Genomic DNA, 27,859 nt, shown 5'->3' with positions numbered 1-27,859 from the left:
GCTTCCCAGTCGAAACAGTTTGTGCATATATTATGAAAGTTTTTATTCATTTTGGTGTTCGGCAGGTTATTTTCTTCGGCTGTTTGCGCACAATTTTTTTTTTCTTGAGGCAAGTCGAAATTGGGTATCCGAAGTAGACGCACCTTCGTTGGTGTTTGATCAACAGTAGGAGTGGGAACTGTGAACCGGATTCTTCAATGATGTGTTTGCTGTCATTCAACGAGAGAGAGGAGAGAGTGCAGCAGCTAGTCCCTTCTTTCTGCAGTATACTACTTGTTCTCATGGACATTTTTTTCACTTGAGAAGTACTGCCCTGAACCTTTACATTTATATATATAAAATATATATAAAATATATATAAAATATTTATATTTGGTTTGTTTTTAGTCCTGGCCTTCCACTATTTCTGATGTCCATCTAGTTTCATTTCTATTTGCTATATATTTTTAACTGTGCTATTTCACAAAAGTGAAAAATCTGCAGAGCTGTGAAGGTTGTGTCCCCCCATATCTATAACATTATTTTGGTTGCAAGAATTTTGTATGATAATTTAAATTGAAAAATTCAAAGTTTTGAATCCGATGTTGTTTTGCGTGTCAATTCATAAACCATGTGCCATGGAGTCGGTAAATCAAAAATCTCTTCCCAACTATTTTACAATCTGTATGGTCCTTAACTAAATGAAACGGTATTTATTTTTGTTAATCACAATTTTCTTTAACCGGTTTTGGTCTATAATTCAGGGCCGACAGACAAGTTCCTTCCTTTTTCCCCTTATTCATTTAATAAATAGGCCCCTTTTAATTTTGTCTGGCTTGCCATTCCAAATAAAATGTAATATTTTTTGCTCATATCATTTTTTTTAAACTGGTTGCTAGGTGTAGGCCAAACCATTAGCAAATAGGTCAACTGTTATATGACTAAAGAGTTAATCAGGGGGGGTTTTCCACAAATAGGAAGGTTCCTTTCCATGGTAGCAATATCTTATTTATTTTTGCTTTAACTTTCTATTAAAATGTATTGGAGTGAGATCATTTCTTTCTTTCGGGAAATGAATACCGAGTATGTCAGACCATTTTATTGGTAAACTATACGGTAATGTCATTTATTTTTATTTTTTAGTGATCCAATATGTAAAATAGTACAATAGTATCATAATTTGGTTTTAATCCAGAGAGGTTAGAAAAAGTATCTAGATCCTCTATGAGGCTGTTGAGGGATTCTAATTGTGGATTTAAAAGAAAACAGGAATCATCAGCGCACAATGACAACTTTTTTTTTAAGCCCGAACATCTTAGTTATATGTAAAATTGTGCCACCTCCTGAGTAAAAACGTCAAAATTAATTACAGATTTCTTGATTTATCTTAGATTAATTCAGACTATTTTGAGGAAGTGTTACTGTCAATGTTGTTGCTACGGTGGCTTAAGAGGGACCAACAACAGTAATACTGCCACTTTTTTCTCGTTTTACAAGTGAGGTCCTTAGGGAGTATGCGAGCACAGATGTCCGCTTCTCCTCGCCGAGTTCTGCTAGGAGCAAAATAAACCGATAGATGCGCACTCCTTTACACTCACATCGTCGATTCCCTCACTATATTATCCTGATTATATTTCAGAAATGAACCATTCAAAAAGGTGAATGGAACCTGATTAACTAATTCAGGTAACATGTTTGTATTTTCTCCTTCACAGAATGGCAACATAGAGAACCCCTACTGCAACGGAATGGAGGGGATTCTACAAGCATACCATCAGAGTCTAAAGACTGTACAACTCTACGGACCCACCAACTTCGCTCCGGTTGTCAACCACGTGGCAAAGTGAGTCATTGATGAAAGTATGCTAATACTAATCTAGAGAATACCGTTGCTGGTGTTTAAAATAATACTGAGATAAAGGACCAACTCTTTGGTCCTAAGCTGCTGTATGTAAAATATTGTGTGCTTTAGCTTGGAAAAGAAATACAATGCCTTCAGAAAGTATTCATAAATTTATTCCACATTTTATTGTGTTACATACAGCCTGAATTAAAAATGGATTAAATTGTTTTATTTTTCTCAACCATCGTCACACAATAACCCCTAATAACAAAGTGAGAAAATATATGTTTCAATTGTAATTGTATTGAAAATGAAATACAGAAATATCAAATTTACATAAGTATTCACACCCCTGAGCCAGTACATGTTAGAATCATCTTTCGCAGTGATTACAGCTGTGATTCATTCTGGTTAAATCTCTTTGCACATCTGGATTGTACAATACTTGCACGTTATTATTATCTTAATTCCTCAAGCTGGTGATTGTTCATTGCTAGACAGCCATTTTCAAGTCTTTCAATAGATTTTCAAGCCGATTTAAGTCAAAACTGTATCTAGGCCACTCAGGAACATTCAATGTTGTTTTGGTAAGCAACTCCAGTGTATATTTAGCCTTGTGTTGTAGGTTATTGTCCTGCTGAAAGGTGCATTTGTCTCCCAGTGTCTGTTGGAAGCAGACTGAACCAGGTTTTCCTCTAGGATTTTGCCTGTGCTTAACTCTATCCCCTTTATTTTCATCAACAACAAAAAAACTACCCAGTTCTTGCCAATGACACGCATACCCAGAACATGCTGCAGCCACCACTCTGTAACTGTTTTAGAATCACCCTTTCCCTTCATGGTGAATTCCCTGAGCGGTTTCCTTCCTCTCCGGCAACTGAGTTAGAAAGGACACATGTATCTTTGTAGTGACTGGGTGTATTGATACACCATCCAAAGTGTAATGAATAACTTCAACATGCTCAAAAGCAGGGCTTCTTAAACCTTTTCAGCCTGGGACACAATTTAGAAATTCTGTCTTTTCCTGGGACCTAAACATGCAACTAAACATAGATATCTGTACATTTCATTGTACTTATGCCAATTAACAAATGCAACGTAGACAAATAACAATTAAATGAAATACCTATATATATATATATATATATACATATATATATATAGCGTGTCAATTAGAAATGTCCTTGTTTTTAAAAGGAAAGCAAAAGTGTTATGGACAGACTAATCTAAGTTTGAGTTGTTTGGATCACAAAGAAGAACATTCTGTCAAGCATGGTGGAGGCAATGTGATGGTCTGGGGGGGCTTTGATGTTGATAAAGTGGGAGATTTGTACAGGGTAAAAGGGATACCACAGGGTATGGCATGGCGTGGCAAAATGGAGTGATAGCCTTCTGTTGAAGGAATTCTAAATTCCTCTGTATTATTTCCCAATCAGAATTAAATACTCTGTCAATGCATTCGAAGGGTTTGTAAGACCCTATATATTTATAAGAATGGACAGAGCCCCAGTCTTAAAAGTCAGGTAACAGCGTTTAATTCAAGAGAGTACTGGTACATACACATTTTTCCACAGGTTATAAACTGAAAATGACGTCAGCGTTTTCTAAATGTTCTATCTCTTCATGACACGGGTAGAGAGGCCCTATAGTTCTCGAGCCTTCCCTCCTCGCCTGAAGCCAAGGTCAGTCAGTGTAAATCAGCATTCTAGACAGTCTGGAGATAGTCCGTCCCTGCCATCTGGAGATAGTTCATTCATTTGTACAAAGGAACAGTCCGTCATTGTTACTAAACTCTGGGAGCAAGAGAGAAAATTCATTATGTACAGTACATAATAGCATTTGGACTAGTCAGTCCTGATTGAAATGTATACATAATTAGTCATCATTGATACAAATTCCCTTAACACCTTCCTTCTATCACTCCATTTTGCAACGCCATGCCATACCCTGTGGATGGCGGTTAATTGGAGCCAATTTCCTCCTGCAACACGACAATAACCCAAAGCACAGCTACAAACTATGCAATAACTATTTAGGGAAGAAGCAGTCAGCTGGTATTCTGTCTATAATGGAGTGGCCAGCACAGTCACCGGATCTCAACACTATTGAGCTGTTGTGGGAGCAGCTTGACCGTATGGTACGTAAGAAGTGCCCATCAAGCCAATCCAATTTGTGGCAGGTGCTTCACGGCGCATAGGGTGTAATCTCTTCAGATTACCTCAACAAATTGACAAACTAGAATGCCAAAGGTCTGCAAGGCTGTAATTGCTGCAAATGGAGGATTATTTGACGAAACCTAACACTCTTAGGTTGGAACTGTTGCTGTTAAAATACAAATAAATAATTTAAATTCTGAACTGATCGATCACATCACACAGATGTAGACCAGAAAACATACACACACAGTCCTAATGAGAGGTGTGTCACTGGTTTTTCAACAAGCAGGTCTATTCAGGGCTCAGTTAGTGACGGTGCAACACTGAGGTGATGCTCAGCATTAAGTCTGTTTCTTTACTTGTTTCTAAAGGATGCTATAGTTGAGAACCCTGACTGCCATAGGTACAGTGCCTTACGGAAAAGGCACTGGATAAGGCACTCAGACCCCTTGACTATTTCCACATTTTGTTACGAAACAGACTCATTTTAAATTGGATTAAATAAACTAAAAATCCTCAGCAATCTACACACAATACCACACAGAGCTTGAGAGGATTTGCAGAGAATAGGAGAAACTCCCCAAATACAGGTGTGCCGAGCTTGTAGCATCGTACCCAAGAAGACTCAATGCTGTAATCCCTCCAAAAGATGCTTCAACAAAGTACTGAGTAAAGGGTCCGAATACTTATGTAAATGTGATATTTAAGTTTTTTATATATATATAAATTAGCAAAAAATTCTAAACCTGTTTTTGCTTTGTCATTATTGGCTATTGTGTGCAGATTGATGAGGGCAAAAAAACAATCTAATCAATTTTGTGAATAAGGCTGTAACCTAACAAAATGTGTAAAAAGTCAAGGGGTCTGAATACCTTCCGAAGGCACCGTATGGGGTGCCAAACTGGATCAGAACAACTACTGCTTTCTCAGCTAGGCAGGAGACTGCTTCCTGCTGTAGATGAGCAACCCAGAACTGAGTGAGTGTGTTTGTCTCAAACATAATCTTGCGTCAATCAGTGTATTCCAGTTCAGAATACAAATGATTTATTGTATTTTAACAGCAACAGTTTATTTTCTCCATCTTCATCGGTATGGTTACTTAGGGTTGCACTATCAGTAGCTAGATAGCTTGCTTTGGCTAGCGTTAGCTAATAGCTGTGTACAAGTGGATTGTTTAAAAGAGAAACTCACATCTACTATTATGAGAGATGGTATTCCCTTATTTCAACTTCAACTGTTATAAAATGACAAAAATGACTTGCTAGCTGACTGACTCTTCCACTGTCGACGCATTGTTTCCTGAAGCATTCTGCCCTATTCTGAAATAATTGTTAGTTTTGAGAGACTCATTACTAAGCAATTCCCTGCACAAAACACGTTGCTGGCACTCCTCGTTATTTCTCAAGGTTTGTATTAAACCAAGAGAGAGAAACTCATCGCTGTATTTGCGTTTCATGACAATTGAGCTCAGTCAGAACTTGTTGCTAGCTTGAGTCCATTCGATGACAGCGGTGAGTGATGACGAGTGGGAATGACAAGCCAGTGGCTGACAGCGCATCATCTGCTGATGAACAAAAGCACTGCAGCGTGTGAGTCGTGGAGTGAAAACTACCGGAAACAGATCCGGTAAACCGTGAAGCACACTGGAATCTTCCACCCACTCACACAGCTGCCAAACTGAGCAGAGACACCGCTGCTAAGCAGAGTGCACACTGAACAGAGAGTGCAGTTGCATTTGGCCAAAATCAATTCCTGTAATTAATAAAATGATTATACATTTACTCTGACATGTCGCGACCTACCATTAACAGGTCCGCAACCCATACTTTAAGGGTACTCAAAGGAATATTCAATGTCTGTTTTTTTTTACCCATCTACCAATAGCCCATGACGACAAAGCGGAACTGTTTTTTAGAAATTTGTGCAAATTTATTCAAAAGAAAACACAGAAATACCTTATTTACATAAGTATTCAGACCCTTTGCTATGAGACTCAAAATTGAGCTCATGTGCATCCTGCTTCCATTGATCATCCTTAAGATGTTTCCACAACTTGATTGGAGTGCACTTATGTTAAATTCAATTGCTTGAACATGATTTGGACAGGCTCAAACCTGTCTATATAACTTGATTGGAGTCCTCCTGTAATAAAATCAATTGATTGGACATGATTTGGAAATGCACACACCTGTCTATACAAGATTCCACAGTTGACAACGCATGTTAGAGCAAAAACCAAGCCATGAGGTTGAAGAAATTGTCCGTAGAGCTCCGAGGCAGGATTGTGTCAAGGCACAAATTTCTGCAGCATTGAAGGTCCCCAAGAACACAGTGGCCTCCATTATTCTTAAATGAAAAAATATTGGCACCACCTAACCTCTTCATAGAGCTGGCCACCCGTCCAAACTGAGCAATCAGGTGGAAGGGCCTTGATCAGGAAGGTGACCAAGAATTCGATGGTCACTCTGACAGAGCTCCAGTGTTCCTCTGTGGAGATGGGAGAACCTTCCAGAAAGACAACCATCTATGCAGAACTCCACCAATCAGGCCTTTATGGTCGAGTGGTCAGACAGAAGCCACTCCTTAGTAAAAGGCACATGACAGCCTGCTTGGAGTTTGCCAAAAGGTACCTAAAGGACTCTCAGACCACGAGAAGCAAGATTATCTGGTCTGATGAAACCAAGATTGAACTCTTTGGCCTGAATGCCAAGCGTCACATCTGGAGGAAACCTGGCACCATCCCTACGGTGAAGCATGGTGGTGGCAGCATCGTGTTGTGAGGATGTTTTTCAGCGACAGGGACTGGTAGACTAGTCAGAATTGAGGGAAAGATGAACGGAGCACAGTACAGTACAGCGAGATCCTTGATGAAAACCTGCTCCAGAGCGCACAGGACCCCAGACTGGGGCTATGGTTCACCTTCCATCAGGACAACGACCCTAAGCACACTGCCAAGATAAGACAGGAGTGGCTCCGGAACAACTCTCTGAATGTCCTTGAGTGAACTAACCAGAGGTCTGACTTAAACCTTAATCTTAAATCTATCCTCTCTGGCGAGACCTGAAAATAGCAGTGCAGAAACACTCCCCATCCAACCTGACAGGGCTTGAGAGGATCTGCAGAGAAGAGTGGGAGAAACTCCCCAAATACAGCTGTGCCAAGCTTGTAGCGTCCTACCCAAGAGGAATCGCTGCCAAAGGTGCTTCAACAAAGTACTGAGTAAAGGGTCTCAAACTTATGTAAATGTGATATTACAGTTTATTTATTTAAAAAATAAATCAAATCTAAGAAATCCATTTTAGAAAAAGACTGAATAACCAAATGTGAAAAAAGTCCAACTGAAAAGTTTCCGAATGCACTGTATGTGCAGAGGTAAAAGGGGACTAGGCAACAGGATATACGATAAACAGAGTAGTAGCAACTTGTATGTGAGTGAGTGTGGGTGTGTGTAAAGTCAGTATGAATTAATGTGCATATTATGTATGAGTGAGCAGATGGTGGAGTGAGCGTCTCTGTGTGTGTTGGAGTGGCAGTGTGTGTGTGAGTGTGTAGGGCCCTGTGAGTGTGTAGGGTCATATGAGTGTGTAGAGCCCTGTGAGTGTGTAGGGTCTGTGAGTGTGTAGGGCCCTGTGAGTGTGTAGGGTCCTGTGAGTGTGTAGGGTCCTATGAGTGTGTAGGGTCTGTGAGTGTGTAGGGTCCTGTGAGTGTGTAGGGTCCTATGAGTGTGTAGGGTCCTATGAGTGTGTAGGGTCTGTGAGTGTGTAGGGCCCTGTGAGTGTGTAGGGCCCTGTGAGTGTGGGTGTGTGTAAAGTCAGTATGAATTAATGTGCATATTATGTATGAGTGAGCAGATGGTGGAGTGAGCGTCTCTGTGTGTGTTGGAGTGGCAGTGTGTGTGTGAGTGTGTAGGGCCCTGTGAGTGTGTAGGGTCATATGAGTGTGTAGAGCCCTGTGAGTGTGTAGGGTCTGTGAGTGTGTAGGGTCCTATGAGTGTGTAGGGTCTGTGAGTGTGTAGGGTCATATGAGTGTGTAGAGCCCTGTGAGTGTGCATAGAGACATTGCAAAGATTGAAATAAAAGGTCAATAAAGATACAAGGTCAACTCAGACAGTCCATGTGGCTATTTTGTTAGCCGTTTATCAGTCATATTGCTTGGGGATAGAAGCTGTTCAAGAGCCTTTTGGTGGCAGACTTGATGCACCGGTACCTTTTGCCGTGCGGCAGCAGAGAAAATAGTCTGTGGCTTGGGTGCTTGGGGTCTTTGGCAATTTTCGGCCTCAGTGATGTAAACGATCGAGGATGGTGCTATTGCCATACCAAGCAGTGATGCAGCGATGCAAGGTATCGTGTGTAGATAAGTGACACAAAATCTCAGTTTAATCCATGTTTAATTCACAGCATATGTGGGAAAAAGTCGGCGTTGTGTGACTACATTCTGAAGACACTGTACATGTGACTCTGGATGACATCACAATGATGTTTGTTTCCAACATTCCGGCTGTTTTCCTAAACAAGTTCAACTCTCTTTGGGTTTTGTTTCCTTGCCTCAATACTAACGAGTATCACGATACTGGTATCGTCCCAATATCCTGTTGTAAATCCAACTAATTGGCATGAGGTATCCTGGTTCCAGATATTTTTATACCGTCTTAACCATATGCTATAGTTGTTGTTTGGCATTACAATAGGAGTCGGCCATAGAGCACAAACAGATCTGGGACCTGGTTATAAGAGTCAGCTATACAACAGGATAAGCAGATCTGGCACTTGTCTTACATCACATGGCTGATGATCGTCATTCAACCTTATCTCAACCTTGGTTATAAAGCCAGTTGAAAACAAACCTTCAGGCAACCTTCAGCTCCACACTGGATAGGAATCAGACAGGCCATTAGATCCTGTAAACCAGCAAATAACTGTTGTTTTATGGGTGCGTTGTGACTTAATGAAGAGGAAATAAACAGTTGCCATGGTGACAGATGTAAGTGGAGGTCAAGTCTCAGGTCAGACTTATGAGTGCATGGACCCACGTTGTTGTTGTTGTTGTTGTGTGTGTGTGTGTGTGTGTGTGTGTGTGTGTGTGTGTGTGTGTTTGGTTCTACTTTCCTTGTGGAGACCAGAAGTCCTCATAGAACAAGGACAATTCAGACAAGTGGGGACATTCCGCCGGTTTCCACAAGGAAATATTTTAGGTTTAGGGGTAGAATTCGGGTTAGAATTAGGGTTTGAGTTACAGTAGAGGTTTAGGGTTAGGGTTAAGATAGGGAAAACATCATTTTGAATGGGGATCAATTGTTTGGTCCCCACAAGGATAGTAAAATGTGTGTGTGTGTGTGTGTGTGTGTGTGTGTGTGTGTGTGTGGGGCCCTGATGAGGCTAGATGTCCCTTTAATCTCCATAACAACAGTAATGTCTCAAGTCTGTGTTTGTCTGACCTCTCACTCAAACACACACACACACTCACGCTCACGGACACACACACACACACCCACACATGGGGACACACCATCCTTCTGATGCTGAACCCCTCCTTGTCTTTAATTAAAGTGTCAGCTCCAGACTCCAGCGAGCCAATCTTCTGACAAGCTAAATTAGAAAGCAGGAGAAAGGGCTCAACAACAACCCCCAGAGGTCCGGCTGAAATGTCAAAATGTCCTTAGCTTTGGCATAATGAGTGCTTGGATGTGTCTCTGTTGTCTCCTCTTCTCTAGTCACAATAAAAAGATCAGGATCAGAGTACAGTAGGAGAGCTGATTTAGGATCAGTTTTGCCTTTTAGATCACGAGGAATAAGATTACATGGACAGGAGGCAGCTGATCCTAGATCATAATGAATCAGATTACATGGACAGGAGGCAGCTGATCCTAGATCATAATGAATCAGATTACATAGACAGGAGGCAGCTGATCCTAGATCATAATGAATCAGATTACATGGACAGGAGGGTTCTGATCCTAGATCATAATGAATCAGATTACATAGACAGGAGGGTTCTGATCCTAGATCATAATGAATCAGATTACATTGGACAGGAGGGAACTGATCCTAGATCATAATGAATCAGATTACATTGGACAGGAGGGCTCTGATCCTAGATCATAATGAATCAGATTACATTGGACAGGAGGGCTCTGATCCTAGATCATAATGAATCAGATTACATTGTACAGGAGGGAGCTGATCCTAGATCATAATGAATTAGATTACATTGGACTGGAGGGAGCTGATCCTAGATCATAATGAATCAGATTACATTGGACAGGAGGGCTCTGATCCTAGATCATAATGAATCAGATTACATTGGACAGGAGGGAGCTGATCCTAGATCATAATGAATCAGATTACATTGGACAGGAGGGCTCTGATCCTACATCATAATGAATCAGATTACATTGGACAGGAGGGAACTGATCCTAGATCATAATGAATCAGATTACATTGGACAGGAGGGAGCTGATCCTAGCCTCTGAGAGGCTTAATATACACCGCCCCTGGTCAAATCATAAACCCACCTGGCAATCAATAATAACTCTAAAAATAATACAGAAATACAGTGGTTTGCAATTCTAAACACATGAGTAAATGTTTCATGTTATGGACAGCTAGGGATGGGTGATGGAATCTAGGTCACTTACATACAGAACACTGCTGAGTCTATGATGTGGCTCATCACAAGCACTGGGCCTCGGAGATTTAGAAGTCACAGTGTGTGTGTGTGTGTGTGTGTGTGTGTGTGTGTGTGTGTGTGTGTGTGTGTGTGTGTGTGTGTGTGTGTGTGTGTGTGTGTGTGTGTGTGTGTGTGTGTGTGTGTGTGCCTTTGACAGGTCAGAGTTAGAGATCAGCTTTTAGGGCTCGATTCATACATGCGGTGAGGAGACCATTGGAAAGCAGACCGTGAGAGGAAAGAACAAGGATGCTGTCAATGGCGGACATTAGAAATAATCATACAAAGTGGACATTTGTCAAATTCGTGATCATTTTTGTGTTCTAACAGGCCCACAAACTGGTTCCTAAAATCCGATTTGGATATATGTCTGCTAAATGCTAACTCCCATTCGTATAAGCTGGTAGCATAGCTAGCCATATAGAAATTGGTGGTGGAACTTGAAGACATTTTTAAGTGTAATGCAGTTCATTGGTGACGATGGGGTTGACATCAAAACAAGCATTATACTCCGATGTTTACCTCAACCTAGTGTGATATACCCATACAGATATAGGATCTTAATTTGATCACCCTGTTGCAGGAGAACTTAAAAAAATAAAAAATAACATCCTAGATCTGTACTGAATGAACCATTTTGATGTGGGGCAATGAGGAGATTCGGAATCTTTACCCCACGGGGGACGTGTGAGTGGTGTTGCCATGGAATTTTCATTGTTCTGGTCGAGTTCGATGGATCTCTTTACCGCCTCTATCCGTAGCATTGAAGATCTCCGTTGCAGTGCGATTTACATTGAAAGGTATACGTTCTCACTTTCTCGGAGGCTGCATTCATGGTAAACGCTGAAGATGTCGGCTCAATCGGAAATGACCTTGAAAGGAATACTTCTGGATTTGAACTTGTGGATACCATTTTTATGTCTCTACATGCAGTTTAAAGGAAGTTTCTAACTAGCGTTAGCACAAATGGCTGGAAGCGTGCTAGTAGATGCCACAGACTTCCAGTCATTGTGCTAACGCTAGTTAGCATTGGCTCGCGGAACTACCTTCATACTGGACGTAGAGACATAAATCTGAAATCAAATCAAATCAAATATATTTATACAGCCCTTCGTACATCAGCTGATATCTCACTGCATGGGTCATTGTTGTTGGTCACCATACTTTCTCTCTACAGTTGGCTATGTGAGGAGCTCTGCTATTCCATGGAACACCTCCCCTTTCTACTCTCCTATTTGGACCTGCCTGTAGGATTGTCTCCCCTTCCTCCCCTGTCACTCCTGGTCAATGCAGTCCAATCAAATCAAATGTATTTATATAGCCCTTCGTACATCAGCTGATATCTCAAAGTGCTGTACAGAAACCCAGACTAAAACCCCAAACAGCAAGCAATGCCGGTTTAGAAGCACGGTGGCTAGGAAAAACTCCCTAGAAAGGCCAAAACCTAGGAAGAAACCTAGAGAGGAACCAGGCTATGTGGGGTGGCCAGTCCTCTTCTGGCTGTGCCGGGTGGAGATTATAACAGAACATGGCCAAGATGTTCAAATGTTCATAAATGACCAGCATGGTCAAATAATAATAAGGCAGAACAGTTGAAACTGGAGCAGCAGCACGGCCAGGTGGACTGGGGACAGCAAGGAGTCATCATGTCAGGTAGTCCTGAGGCATGGTCCTAGGGCTCAGGTCCTCCGAGAGAGAGAAAGAGAGAAGGAGAGAATTAGAGAATGCACACATAGATTCACACAGGACACCGGATAGGACAGGAGAAGTACTACATAGAACATGGTACACTGAACAAAAGTGTTGAACGCAACATGTAAAGTGTTTGTTCCATGTTTCATGGGCTGAAATAGATCCCAGAAATGTTATGCGCAAAAAGCATTTCTTATTTCTCGTAAATTTTGTGCACACGTTTTGCCAAGATAATCCATTCACCTGGCATATCAATAAACTGATTAAAAAGCATGATCGTTACACAGGTGCACCTTGTGCCATTGGACAATAAAAGGCCACTCTAAAATGTGCAGTTTAGTCACACAACACAATGCCACATATGTCTCAAGTTATGGTATGTGCATAAGCTTCGGACAACGAACACAATTGCATTTTATCGATGGCAATTTGAATGTGAGGAGATACTGTGACGAGATCCTGAGGCACATTGTCGTGCCATTCATCCACCGCAATCACCTCATGTCTTAGCATGAAAATGCACGGCCCCATGTCGCTAGGATCTGTACACAATTCCTGGAAGTGCCCCATTTCTTTCATGGCCTGCAAACTAACAAGACATGTCACCGATTTAGCATGTTTGGGATGCTCTGGATCGACCTGGATGACACCGTGTTCCAGTTTCCGCCAAAACGTCGCACAGCCATTGAAGAGGAATGGAGCAACATTGCACAGGCCACAATCAACAGCCCTGATCAACTCTATGCGAAGGAGATGTGTTGTGCTGCATGAGGCAAATGGTGGTCACACCAGATACTGACAGGCTTTCTGATCCAGACCCCTATCTTTTTTTAAGGTATCTGTGACCAACAGACACATATCTGTATTCCCAGTCATGTGAAACCCATAGATTAAGGGCCTAATGAATTTATTTCAATTCACTGATTTCCTTATATGAACTGTAACTCGGTCAACTATTTGAAATTGCTGCATGTTTCGTTTATATTTTTGTTCAGTATAGATTAAAGGGCTTTATTGCCAAAATCTCAAAAGTATCCCTTTAAATGTCAGTCTTCAGCGCAACCAATTTAGTTAGGCCCTGCATTATGTTACTGAACATCTACGGCTCCAATGACTTCTAGAATGTCCCGGTATGTCATCATCAGTATTGGAAGGGGGCAATTCTTATCTTATCTTTGAGCCCCTAACTTGTTGTGGCTCTGTTCTCTCCCAGGTACGCAGCGGCCGTACAAGACGGTTCTCAGTACTTTGTCCTGCTCATCATCACAGACGGAGTCATATCAGACATGGCCCAGACCAAGGAGGCCATTGTCAACGTGAGTGGTCTGCTGGATGCTCCCATTACCCATAATCCTCCTTTGCCCTCTATCTCCCTGTCTCTCTCTCTCTCTTTTTCCCTCTTTCTCTCCCTCTCTGCTTTACGGGTGCTTTTACTGTAACTCACTATAGCACCTTTTTACCTCTGCTAGCTTCAAGCCAAAGTCAATGTATGTTTTTCTGCTGCTTTGAAGAAGTAGGCCGATGTTCAGTTCTATTATCTGCTCAAGTTGTTTCGCTGTTGTTTGGATGTTCTTTTATTTTTGTTTGACCCAACTTAAGTTTTTGTATATAGGAACATCAATTAGTTTATAATAGCGCTGCACTTTACATTAACGCTTGTTTGTGGGCTTCTAAAATTGTTTGTTTGTTCACGAAAAGCCCCTTGAATCCACTTTGTATCTCTGGCCTTGGGAATACACAGAGTGTGTCTACTGTTCAATGGGGGAGCAGCACGCCATCCTGACCTCTGATGACCTCTAACCTCTGACCTCACAGCAGACTGGGTTTAAAGGGAATTTGCGACTGTTAGTCAAACCATTAGAACAGCCACACCTTCCTTTTAAGATCTTGTCTGCTGCTCTATCCTGCGTCCGCCGAGCCTTCTAACCTGCCTCAACCGAGCCAAGCCTTCTAACCTGCCTCAACCGAGCCAAGCCTTTTAACCTGCCTCAACTGAGCCAAGCTTCTAACCTGCCTCAACCAAGCCAAACCTTCTAACCTGCCTCAACCGAGCCAAGCCTTTTAACCTGCCTCAACTGAGCCAAGCTTCTAACCTGCCTCAACCCGAGCCAAGCCTTTTAACCTACCTCAACCGAGCAAACCCTTTTAACCTGCCTGAACGAGTCAAGCCTTCTAACCTGCCTCAACTGAGCCAAGACATTTAACCTGCCTCAACCGAGTCAAGCCTTTTAACCCGTCTCAGCCTTCCAACCTGCCTCCGCCAATAATTTGTACCTGTCTCAGCATTCCAACCTGCCTCTTTTCAACTTGCCTCAGCCAAGTCTTATTTCCTGTATCAGCCAAGGCTCTACCTCTAACCAACCTCAACTAACTCAACCAAGTCTTCTTTCCTGTATCAGCCAAGGCTCTACCTCTAACCAATCTCAACTAACTCAAGCAAGTCTTATTTCCTGTATCAGCCAAGGCTCTACCTCTAACCAACCTCAACTAACTCAACCAAGTCTTATTTCCTGTATCAGCCAAGGCTCTACCTCTAACCAACCTCAACTAACTCAACCAAGTCTTCTTTCCTGTATCAGCCAAGGCTCTACCTCTAACCAACCTCAACTGACTCAACCAAGCCTTCTAACCTGCTGCCTTGGCCCTGCTTTCTGTGTTCTGCCATCGCATTTACAGTCCTGTCAACTAGAATCACTATTCTCAACACAGGCACAAAAGACTGAATTACTTGTTTATTTGGAGTCGAATCCTTTGCTGCTGTCAGTTGTCTTCAATTGTTTTCTTTGAACTCGTCCATACTGTCCTGCCGATTTAGTTTAGCATGTCTCTTTGGAGTCCACCTTACCCTCCAGTCCCCCACTCGCCTGCCCGTTTACCAGGCCAGCCTTTGGGCTAAATATTAGCTCCAACCCCTATCTTTGATGTTTCACAGATCTCTCTTTAACTTAACTCTCCACTAAGGGCAGTGGTTTATACAGGAGGGCCTACTCTCTTCCTTTTCTGTCAGGGCAGAACAGCAGAATCACCATGGCCCATAATTCATTTGGGCCACTATTACATCACTGTATATCTGTGTCTCAAATTGCACCATATTCATTTTTTAGTGCACTACTTTTGACCAGAGCCCTATGAACCCTGCTTAAAACTAGTGCACTACATATGGAATAGGCTTCCATTTGGAATGCGGTCAATGTGTTGGCAGTTTATACCCAACCCCTCACAGGGGAGGGTGGGGGAGGGGCTGCCTCGCTGACTGGTTTGTCATGCAGAGAGGATGGTTGGAATAAAATTCATGAATATTTTAAAGATTTTAGAAACTTCCAGGTTTGCTTCTGCAGGCCGGAAAATACTATTACAGCCAGGGACAGGTAGAGATCAAACTATTGGGTTTGCAATTATTTTTGCAGTCCAAAAATAGATGGTATTTCAACAGCTTGCTGGAGTAGGATCCCCTGGGTTTGACAAAATAATGTATGTTTGTGGTTCAGTCTTCATGAGAATATGATGTGGCGTTTATTGATACAGGTGTGTTGATTAAATAGAAAAATATGTTAAGAGTTTCCGTGTGAGAGAAAGTGAAAGAGGGAGAGTGAGAACTAGAGAAAGAGCACACCAATATGCACACACACACACACACACACACACACTGCATCTTCTCCACATCCGAATGTGTTTTCACCACAGGCATTTATCATTAATTCATACCACAGAGCTTTCACCGTATATCTCCCAATATAACATATTGCAGCATCAAACTTTGGGTGGTGGTGGCAGGAGGATAAATCATAGATTGGTCCTATTACGTTAATGTAGTGGAATAGAGACACAGTTCAGATAAGCAGAGAGGAGTAAGAGTTACAGTGTACAGTGCAGGGGCATTTTAGATCATTGAGGCCAGCTCATTGATGCCAGCTCATTGATGCCAGCTCACGCACATCGTCTTTCGCTTCCAAAGCACCCGTTCATAATTAGCTGGTTTAAAGCAGCGTCCCGTCCCCAGTGAAAGTAGCGTCCCTGACATTTACTATGCTGCTTTACCAGGCACCCTAAATAAGAGATGGTGGAAGTGTATTTCACTGTTGGGAGGGAGTGATGCACTGTAAGCATTTTGGCTCTGCTGTGTTCTCCTCCTCTGTACTTGCTCTCTACAGAACACACTGTATTAACACTGTGGACAATATCCTATGCTATTTTGTACATTCTACCGTTTACTATTACGTTGGCTATACTGTAGTAGTTTGCCTAGACAAAATATTCCATGACTGACTCAAATCTTTTACTTTTAAAATGGTCTACTGTAAAACTGATATTCCTTGTGGCAGCAATACATCCACACATGGCTAAAGAGAATGTATTTCTCAACCTCCAGAGAATTCTGCTGGATATGGACAAATCGTTCTGAGTTTTTTTGCAATTCTGATGCATTTCCCCAGACTGACTGATCAATTAGAGCTGAGCTGAACAGTGTGACCAGCAAACAGGGAATTGTCAGCAAATGCAGTGTTTCGGTTATCTTCTCTGTGCAATGCACATTTTTTTTGTCTTTCGTCCAATGGCCTCCTTGTATCTTGCTGCCCTGTGCGACAGGATTAGCAGACTGGTGTCTACTGTTGTGAAGGAAGTAGCACTGCTACTGTGTCACTGAATAAACCCAATACAATACACACAGTTTCAATAGTGAACAACTGCATTGTTTGAGGGTGTCAGATGGGTTTGTGACAGATTTTGTTTTGTAAATATTTTTGATCAGCCCTCTTCAGAATCTTTTTTTTTGGGATCAATTATTTTTATTTAGCAAAATACACTAAACAAAGACAACTTCCTGTATGAACGTTTAATGACTTAAGCTTTTGCCCACGTAAGAACTCAAAAACACCCTGTCAGAATGTTGACAATATCACATCGACTTCTTTGTTCGTCACTCTTTGTTTGTTCTCCGCAGGCTGCTAAGCTTCCAATGTCTATCATCATTGTTGGAGTCGGCCAAGCTGAGTTTGATGGTGAGATTGACCCCCGTCATACTTCTTTCACGATATTTCAATGTTTTTTTTGTTGTTGTTTTTTTCATTTATAATTAGCAGATAGCGATGTCAAGGTAATACACTGAGTATACCAAACATTAGGAGCACCTTCCTAATATTGAGTTGCACCCCCAGGTACTAACTTGCCTAGTTAAATAAAGGCTCAATTTAAAAAAAATGTTTTATACATTTTGCCAGCAGAATAGCCTCAATTCGTCAGGGCATGGACTCTACAAGGTGTTGAAAGCGTTCCACAGGGATGCTGGCCCATGTTAACTCCCAATGCTTCCCACAGTTGTGTAAAGTTGGCTGGATATCCTTTGGGTGGTGGACCATTCTTGATACACACGGGAAACTGTTGAGTGTGGAAAAACCCAGCAGCGTTGCAGTTCTTGACACAAACTGGTGCGCCTGGCCCCTACTACCATACCCTTTTCAAAGGCACTTTTCACCCTCTGGATGGCACCCATGTCTCAATTGTCTCAAGGCTTAAAAATCCTTATTTAACCCGTCTCCTCCCCTTCATCTACACTGATTTGAAGTGGATTTAACAAATGACATCAATAAAAGCTTTCACCTGGATTCACCTGGTCAGTCTACAGTATGTTATGGAAAGAGCATGTGTTCATAACGTTTGTATACTCAGTGTATGTTTCTAGATGGGAAATGGAAATTAATTCAAAAGAGACTCTTATAAAGCTGCTGCTGGTCAGAAAGAGTATTATTTCACTATGTGGCTAAGAGAAAGAAAACACGTTCACACAATGTCTTTAACTTCGTCCTTGACCTATGCTGGGGAAATAACAACTAAAAACATTTGCATAAATAATCAACACAACTCAAATAAGAAATTCCTCTGTCAAATATGCCAAGTGTTCTGTCATTGATGTACAATAATAATGCAATAGCATTAAGGTAGGAGGTGATAGAGGGGGGGGGGGGGGGGGGGGGCAGTTTCAGTGTGAGGGATCTTAGCTAATTGGCAGTTTGGTGGAAGTCCCTAGTTAATAAGCCATTCACAGCTGTTGCATACAATCTGAATATTTTAAGCATATGGTCACTACTTTGATTCTCGCCATTTTGGTGTGTTGTTTACTGTAACAGTGGCTGGCTGTTACAGAAGCTGGCTGGTGTTTTAGTTTTAAATATTCTTCTTTTACATGGTTATTTACGATGCTGGGAATGTTCTCATGAATATTAAAGGCAGTTATTATAATTGATTAGGAGGCATAGGCAGCGCATCCATAAGGCTAAGGGAAGCTAAGATTTCCCTAAAGTAAATATGAATTAAATTGCCCAACATTATGCAGCCTAATTAGCTTACTCCTGTCTATACAGAAGTAAATCAAATGTTCAAAATAGGCTACTGTACCAGAAAGCATGATTTAGCCACAGAGGATCATAAAAAAAAAAAAATGCAAAAAATAAATAAATAAAATAAATGATTGTTGAGTTGCGACTGTCAGTGAAAAGCAGAGAGACCCGGCCATGGCATATCACAATATTTAAAAACAACATTGCGGAAAAAACGTTTGAAAAGAAAATGGCTATTGTTGTGAAGCGATTACAATACAAAGAGTCCAAACTTAATTGAGCGAACAGTAGCCGATCTTATTTGCACCAGTAGAGATTGCAGCTGCCGAAGTTGGGTCGTCGGACGGCCCAGTTGCAGCTGCCGAAGTTGTGTCGTCGGACGGCCCAGTTGCAGCTGCCGAAGTTGCGGCGGCGGACGGCCCAGTTGCAGCTGCCGAAGTTGTGTCGTCGGACGGCACAGTTTCAGCTGCCGAAGTGGTGTCGTCGGACGGCCCAGTTGCAGCTGCCGAAGTTGCGGCGGCGGACGGCCCAGTTGCAGCTGCCGAAGTTGTGTCGTCAGACGGCCCAGTTGCAGCTGCTGAAGTTGTGTCGTCAGACGGCACAGTTGCAGCTGCCGAAGTTGCGGCGGCGGACGGCCCAGTTGCAGCTGCCGAAGTTGTGTCGTCAGACGGCCCAGTTGCAGCTGCCGAAGTTGCGGCGGCGGACGGCCCAGTTGCAGCTGCCGAAGTTGTGTCGTCAGACGGCCCAGTTGCAGCTGCCGAAGTTGCGTCGGCGGACGGCCCAGTTGCAGCTGCCGAAGTTGTGTCGTCAGACGGCACAGTTGCAGCTGCCGAAGTTGCGGCGGCGGACGGCCCAGTTGCAGCTGCCGAAGTTGTGTCGTCAGACGGCCCAGTTGCAGCTGCCGAAGTTGCGTCGGCGGACGGCCCAGTTGCAGCTGCCGAAGTTGTGTCGTCAGACGGCCCAGTTGCAGCTGCCGAAGTTGCGGCGGCGGACGGCCCAGTTGCAGCTGCCGAAGTTGTGTCGTCGGACGGCCCAGTTGCAGCTGCTGAAGTTGTGTCGTCAGACGGCCCAGTTGCAGCTGCCGAAGTTGCAGCGGTGCCGGACGGACCAGTCGCAGCATCGTCGGACGGGCCATTCCTGCTGTCTCCCTCAATGGTAGATTATTCTGTCACCTTGGTATAAATGGATCAGGAGACAGGCGCAGGAATGCGTAATACTGATTTTTATTTCCCAAATTACAGCACGGGGACGAAGACCAAACAAACACGTATACAAAACACAGGGTAGAAACCCAAACAAAAGAGCGAGGAGTACCTCGAATAAATAACACAATCGCACAATGATACCACACGGCACGAGACCCGTAATCATCTGCACAATCCACGTGGCACGAAAGCCAAAACACAGCACACGACCAACGGACATTGTAACAATAATCGACAGGACAATGGTTAACAAAAAGGCACACTTATACAATTACTAATCAAATGGAATAATAAGGGCCAGGTGTGCGTAATGAAAGTTCCGGAGGGATCCATGACACTCCGCCAGGTGAGATGGACGCCATATAATATTTGTTTCTCCTGTTTTCATAGGCCGATTATATGGATCATACGTTGTTTTTATTGATTTGTTTGTCAGTGTCAGCAGAGTAGGCTACTCTGTAATTTGTCATATAAAAAATTATTCTGCTAATGTATCCAGTCATATATATATAGTGTAGTAGAATTGCATGAAATGTGTTTTAAAAAGGCCAACTATCACATAAGACCCAGGTGCAGACAGTGACGAAATAACAAAGGTTTATTATTCGAACGAACAGGGGCAGGCAAAAGGGAAAAAAGGACAGGTCAAGGGCAGGCAGAGGTCAGTAATCCAGATATGTGGGGTGAAGTCATAGGACGGCAGGCAGGCTCAGGGTCAGGGCAGGCAGGAATGGTCAAAACCAGGAAACAAGAAAACAGGAACAAGGGGAAAAATACTGGTTGGCTTGACAAACAAAACGAACTGGCAACAGACAGAGAACACAGGTATAAATACACAGGGGATAATGGGGAAGATGGGCGACACCTGGGGGGGGGGTGGAAACAATCACAAAGACAGGTGAAACAGATTAGATGGTGACACCAACATTTTCCTGTGCAGAAAAAGAAATGTATCCGATATAGCCTAGGCTTTCTCTACGCCACTACACGCTGCATTGAACAGTATTTTTTGCGAACTGTGATTGAGTTATATTATTAGCCTAAATTATGACTATTCAATTTATTATTCACATTAGGAATATTAGGCCGTCTTACATGAGTTTGCAAATGTGAGGAATGCTTTACTATTAAATGCATTTTTTTGTGGTGGAAATTAGCTTCCCCAAACTTGAAACCCACACCACCTATGTCTGAAGGCCATATTAGGACAGCCTCCAACTACAAGTCCGAGTGACACTGAGACCCCTCCTTGTGAGTCTGAAGCTATAGTAATATGGACACCGTGATGGGTAGTCACTCCTACACTCCTATGTACAGCATGTGTAATAAGCCACCATAATGGTTAAAGTTACACAGACAGCGCAGGGTAGTGACTCACCCAGACTGTAGAGGGTTAAACTGGTGTTATTAACCACTATGAAGGGTAGTGACTCACCCAGACTGTAGAGGGTTAAACTGGTGTTATTAACCACTATGAAGGGTAGTGACTCACCCAGACTGTAGAGGGTTAAACTGGTGTTATAAACCCCTACTCGCCCAGACAGTAGAGGTTTAAACTGGTGTTATAAACCACTATGAAGGGTAGTGACTCACCCAGACAGTAGAGGTTTAAACTGGTGTTATAAAACACTATGAAGGGTAGTGACTCACCCAGACAGTAGAGGTTTAAACTGGTGTTATAAAACACTATGAAGGGTCACTCACCCAGACAGTAGAGGTTTAAACTGGTGTTATAAACCACTATGAAGGGTAGTGACTCACCCAGACAGATGTTTAAACTGGTGTTATAAACCACTATGAAGGGTAGTGACTCACCCAGACAGATGTTTAAACTGGTGTTATAAACCACTATGAAGGGTTGTGACTGACCCAGACTGTAGAGGGTTAAACTGGTGTTATTAACCACTATGAAGGGTAGTGACTCACCCAGACAGTAGAGGTTTAAACTGGTGTTATTAACCACTATGAAGGGTTATGACTCACCCAGACAGTAGAGGTTTAAACTGGTGTTATTAACCACTATGAAGGCTAGTGACTCGCCCAGACAGTAGAGGTTTAAACTGGTGTTATAAACCACTATGAAGGGTTATGACTCACCCAGACAGTAGAGATTTAAACTGGTGTCTCTTTTTCTCTTCTCTGTAGCCATGGTGGAGCTTGACGGTGATGACATCAGAATCTCCTCGCGAGGGAAGCTGGCAGAGAGAGACATTGTACAGGTAGATCTCACTTTCTGTTCTTCCCGTATGACCATAACACAACACTGATGAGTGATGGGGGTGCGGGGGTGGGCATGTCACAGAAAGCTTACGTCGATACAAGTAAGGAAACTATTGATGATTGATATCATCATTGTTTAAATCTCAGAGTTGCCATTTGTGAAATATTCCACACCCCTATTCACCCCTGACCCATCAATCTGACATATTAGGAAAATCAGTCATAGTTTCAATTGACAAAATTGTCCTGAAATTAAATAACAATTAACATTGTAACATATTTGCCATTGTCACATATTGCCACTTTCAAGTTCGAAACAGATCAAAGTGCTATAGAAACGATACCCCCCCCCCCCCCTCTCTCTCTCTCTCTCTCTCTCTCTCTCTCGCTCTCTCTCTCTCTCTCGCTCTCTCTCTCTCTCTCGCTCTCTCTTGCTCTCTCGCTCTCTCTCGCTCTCTCGCTCTCTCTCTTGCTCTCTCCCTCTCTTTCTCTCTCTCTCTCTCTCTCTCTGTCTCTCTGTCTCTCTCACTCTCTCTCTCTCTCTCTCTCTCTCTCTCTTGCTCTCTCACTCTCTCTCGCTCTCTCGCTCTCTCTCGCTCTCTCGCTCTCTCTCTCCATATAGTTTGTTCCGTTCAGAGACTACATGGACCGGACAGGAAACCACGTGTTGAGTATGGCCCGGCTAGCCAAGGACGTCCTGGCTGAGATTCCTGAACAGCTCATCCTCTACATGAAGAGTAGAGGCATCAAACCCTGCCTCCTGCCTCCACTCAATGAGGAACCAGGCCCTGAAGACCAGGACCACGCCCAGACCACCCCTGTCTGAGCCCCAGACCTACCCCCATCTGAGGCGCCTACCCTGGGGAAGGAGGTCGCGGTAGGATGGGTGGTAGACTGGATGGTGGACCCCCCTCATGGAGGGATGCAAAACGTAAATGTGAAAATGCTTACAAGGCACTTTTTTTTCTTTCTCATGCTGAACAAATTGATAAGACATTTTGTTTGGCGTCGAGACTGTTTTGAGGGAAAAAGATGAAGATCAGGGAGTTTTCCTTTCGAGTTTCATCTCCTGACGGAAGGGCAACGAGGGGGATGAGAATTGGAGAGTCACAGAGGAGGAGGAGTAGACGGGAGAAAAACAGAGCAGTGACGTAAACTAATGTTAGACGTTGGCAGTCAGAGCTGTCAAAGTGGCGACGTAACAGGTAGCATGTTTTAGACGGAGAGGGTGTTTTTGAGGACATGAATTATTAGAGCGTGCCAGTTTGCATCACGTTTGTGTATATGATACATTCTAGAGTGGCGGTGTATGTTGGACTAAGGCATCACCTGTATAATGTCGTATCTATTGTAAGAAACTACAGCATCTATTCATGTTGGGGATAATATTTGTTCTTTATATTTTACCATCACGCTTTTTTGGGGGGAGGAGGGGGATCAATGCTATAAATGATTGTTAATTTATACTTTGAAGAGTACTGTAATATAAAGCATGTGGTAGATAGAAACTATCCAACTGTTTAGGAATAGTTGTAAAAGATCAAGATGAATGCTTTTACCTTTTGGATTGTGACAGTTTGTTTACACAGATGATCGGATGTTTGTGTGATCGTTTAACGTCAGGCACCCTGTACAAGACATACTTACCCTATATATTTACAATAGGTATCAACAAAATGCACTAACAGTCCAAATAAAAAGCACAAAGGTCATATTCAATACATATATTGATCAAGTGAAATATATACCACAATTATATACTAGCGACCAACAGCTACCCCTCAAAGACAATGGAAAGGATTGCACAGCAACAAAATGTCTTCCAGTTCTAGAACGTTGTCATGAATGAGAATGAATCTAGAATCCAGTTTACTTCACATTCTGCGTTATTATTGTTTACACATCCGCTCGTGCAACGACCAGAGCCACATCTTCAAAAGGCATAGTATTTCCATAGTATTAGTATGCAGCGATGTATGTCGTCTAGCTAGCTGCATTCACACATATATTGATTGGTATAATCCTTCTCGTTGTATTTTGTATAATCCTTCTCGTATGATGTTGTTGATTCTGTTTGATTCTTTCTTTAACCTCTGCACACCGTGCCATGGAAATTCTTAGTGTATATAGAGCACAGAGAAGGCAACAGATGTTGATGAAACACCTTTTGATTACTAGAAACAAACTTGGTTTACCCTTTTATCAGTGGATTAATTGTCAGAGTAGAGGACCTTGTGCATTTCAGGTAAAATAACAATCCAATGTTTATATCCCAGGACAAATTAGTTAGCAACAGCACGCTAGCTAGCTAAATTGCTATGAATGTTTAATGCTTTTCAAACTGTCCCCAAATTAATAGAGTTGGTTCAAACTTCGTTTTGAATATTTCAAACTGCGTGTCATGATCGCTCGCGTCTGGTGTGGATAGACAAGATCAACATGCACGATGGCGTACTCGGACAAACGCGCGTGCCCGGTCTAGTCAGCATGTAAGAAGTCATTAAAATGGAGTCGATAGAAACAGTAACTGCATAAAGAGCAGTTGATACAGTGTACAATCTATTTTACTCACTTCATCTGGACTACTGATAGATTTCAAACTTGCTGCCAGGGATGTATTGCCATCTTTAATTTAAGTTGTTGATATATATGTGACCGACTGGGGTTCAAATCTGGGTTTCCTATACACCACAAGACTGTGTTAGCCCGCTGAGATAAAGCAGTTAGCTCAAGTAGCCAACGCAAGTCTTCAAGTTTCGGACAAGGTTACTCATCGTGTGTGCGTTGTTCCAAAACACATTTGACGTTTTTGTCATTTAGCAGACGCTCAAGAGCAATTATTGACAGCTTTTTCACCTAGTCGGCTTGGGGATTCGATTCCAGCGTCATTTAGGTCTCTGCCCCAACGCTCTTAACTGCTAGGCTACCTGCCGCCCTGTTATATCTAGCCACGTTTAAGTTATTGATGTAGTGCCACGTTTAAGTTGTTGATGTAGTTCCATGTTTAAGTTGTTGATGTAGTTCCATGTTTAAGTTGTTGATGTAGTTCCATGTTTAAGTTGTTGATGTAGTTCCATGTTTAAGTTGTTGATGTAGTTCCATGTTTAAGTTGTTGATGTAGTTCCATGTTTAAGTTGTTGATGTAGTTCCATGTTTAAGTTGTTGATGTAGTTCCATGTTTAAGTTGTTGATGTAGTGCCATGTTTAAGTTGTTGATGGATTGTCATATTTATGTTCTTGCCATATTGCCATTTTGAAGGAATAGTTTCTTGAGCACACAACGGAGCAGCACTGTCTCTGTCTTTTCCGTCCCGTAGACACACCAGAAGGATAATATGTCTACATTATTGTCTTTTCTACAGTGGAACGACGTGCTTAGTTTCTTCTTCAATGTGTTTAAAACAAACATGAAATTGCCACTATGCCAATGCAGTCCTACAATATACAGTACGCCCTAAGTGGTGCGTTCAGCAAGCCCATTATTTACTCACAGATAGATCACAGTAATCCAATATCTCTATCCAAATGTGCCTATAGTACTGAAACTCCTGCATATCCTGATTACATTTCCCTTATGTTATTTTGTGAGCAACAGTTCCCTTCCCATATTGTATTATTGAACATATGATTCCTAATGCCTAGAATGATAACTGTTTCATATGTACAGTATAGCCAACTGAACAAAAAAAAAAGATTGACTAAGTATTATCATTGCATCTGCAACAGCATACTTATTGTATGTTCCTTAAAGTTTGCTATTACACTTTCGTATTGAATGAGAACAATGCACGCATCAAATCTATTTTACAAATGTAGTGACAGTATACTGCATGTATGGCAAAAAAAAGTCAACACTTGTTTACAATTGAATCAGATGTAGGATCTTAATTTGAGCCAGTTTGCTACTGCAAGAAAATAATCATGCAGCAACAGGAAATGTGAATTAATATGTGGATTCTAATGTACTTCTAGGGGATGATACATTTTTCATCAAGACTTCAGAAGCCTTTTTAAACCTCAAACGTTCTCCTGCAACAGGGCGATCAAATTAAGATCCCACCTGTATATTTACATTGCCTCACGGTATGAGCAAATATTCATACTAAAGAAAGGATGTTATCTTTATGTAAAGTTTGTTTTGAATCTGTTCACTTATTTGTTCTCATTTATTTTAGTTGTGAGGGAAAGTGAAGGTTGGTTATATTCCCCCCATGTACATAGACACTGTGATTAGAAAATACATGACTAATAGTAGTTAATGAAAGTGAGGGTTTATTGTTATTTTTTTAATCATATTTGGTTAAATTATTTTTGTGTATGGTTAGCAAAGCAATTGAGAGAGATGATACGTTTCAAAATAACCTTTAAAACGATCTCCACTGGAGTCTGAAATATTAACATAAGCCCCACATGAAGACGACTTGGTATCCAAAAGATGTTCAGTTTGAAATGAACCTCTTAGATAATGTGCATGTTTGTGCCAAAATGGCAACACGTTTGGTGGTCCCTGCTCCTCAACTCACCTTACTGATGGCCTGTGATAGGCAGGGACTCCCTGAGTGAGCCATTTGTTGCGTATGACGATGAGGATGATACTGTATCTACAATAGAAACAGCAGACACGTAGCATGTTGCATCCATGTTTTTCCCTCATATTTAGTTCCTTAAATAGGTCATGTTTTTGCTTCCCCTGGTCGCTATTTAAACCATGACCTAGGGTGTTTACAGCCTAGAAATAGAATGACATGTCATCCTATGTCATTGTATATCTATGCTTTACAGTGTGTACCTCCCTCTTGGTCTCTGGTTTGCATGCTGATAATGAAGAATTCTTTTCCAAACCAGACATTGGACATTGTTGTCATTTCTGTGGTTTGTGAAATGCTTTGTAATGGATTGCCTTAATAAAGTGACTGAAGATTAATGAAATAATGATAGTTGAATGTAAGAGTGGTTTTTATTTGATAGTACACCAATTTTAGCAAATTACCACAGTGGGCCTCAAACCTGGGTCTCCCAACCCATACGCAGAGCTGCTAAATGCTGCTCCAATAAAAGTTGGTTTGTTATCCTTGGTAAATGGTCATCTTTAGAGGAGATGCTTGTCACGGGATTCTTCCGTCGAAGGAGAGATGGACCAAAACGCAGCGTGGTTCTCTTCATACATCTTTAATAAAGATAATGACGATATAATACAAAACAATAAACGTACCGTGAAAACCCTAAACAACCCTATCTGGTGCAAACAAACACAGAGACAGGAACAATCACCCACAAACCCCAACACCAAAACAGGCTACCTTAAATATGGTTCCCAATCAGAGACAATGACTAACACCTGCCTCTGATTGAGAACCATATCAGGCCCAAACACAGAAACAGACAAACTAGACACACAACATAGAATGCCCACTCAGATCAAACCCTGACCAAACAAAACATAGAAACATACAAAGCAAACTATGGTCAGGGTGTGACAATGCTGGGTTCCTCTAGCCAAAAAAAAGGAAACATTTTACAGCTACCACTGTAAAATCAACCATCTACAGTATATCCCATTCTAATTAAACCTTTAGGCTTTCATTTTCAGGAATTTTCAGATTCATGTGTAGTTTCTACTGTATAGCTTCCTGCTGGGATCCTATTGTCCAATCACAACACTTCTCTGTGTCCCCTCGACCCTCACAGTGAGCGTTCCCCTTGAAATGTGTTTTTCTCAGCAGCTTTAATGACACGCATTGCTGACGAACCAAGCTGGCCACCTGG

General features: G+C 42.1%; 2 protein-coding genes across 3 annotated transcripts in view; one reads left to right on the top strand and one right to left on the bottom strand.

Annotated features, from left to right (window-relative positions):
* The window catches only part of LOC110492786 (copine-5), a 193,148-nt gene extending 166,126 nt beyond the window's left edge, over positions 1–27,022 (top strand). For both annotated transcript variants that reach the window (XM_036947697.2, XM_036947698.2), the window contains 5 exons: positions 1,695–1,822; positions 13,547–13,649; positions 17,276–17,333; positions 22,019–22,092; positions 22,716–27,022. In XM_036947697.2, coding sequence (XP_036803592.1) covers positions 1,695–1,822; positions 13,547–13,649; positions 17,276–17,333; positions 22,019–22,092; positions 22,716–22,919 — 567 coding nt within the window. In that variant the 3' untranslated portion in view covers positions 22,920–27,022. The remainder of the gene's footprint in view (positions 1–1,694; positions 1,823–13,546; positions 13,650–17,275; positions 17,334–22,018; positions 22,093–22,715) is intronic.
* LOC149976983 (uncharacterized) lies at positions 18,941–21,074 on the bottom strand. Its single transcript, XM_090201673.1, has 2 exons — positions 21,055–21,074; positions 18,941–19,808 (listed from the first exon to the last, which is right to left on the bottom strand). Exons 1-2 carry the CDS (start codon positions 21,072–21,074, stop codon positions 18,941–18,943), a joined length of 888 nt encoding a protein of 295 aa, XP_090057799.1.
* Positions 27,023–27,859: the final 837 nt, after the last annotated feature.

This window comes from Oncorhynchus mykiss, chromosome 16 (genome assembly GCF_057628025.1).
Source record: "Oncorhynchus mykiss isolate SJ-2025 chromosome 16, ASM5762802v1, whole genome shotgun sequence".
Taxonomy (NCBI): Eukaryota; Metazoa; Chordata; class Actinopteri; order Salmoniformes; family Salmonidae; genus Oncorhynchus; species Oncorhynchus mykiss.
The sequence above is the reverse complement of the archived record's forward strand: the minus strand, read 5'-3'. Positions and strand labels throughout refer to the sequence as shown.

Coding starts and splice junctions, on each gene's coding strand:
- LOC149976983 (XM_090201673.1), bottom strand. CDS start 21,074: ATGGCCTTCAGACATAGGTG. Junction 19,809..21,054: donor ATGGCCTTCAGACATAGGTG/GTGTGGGTTTCA, acceptor TGAGGGAGACAG/CAGGAATGGCCCGTCCGACG.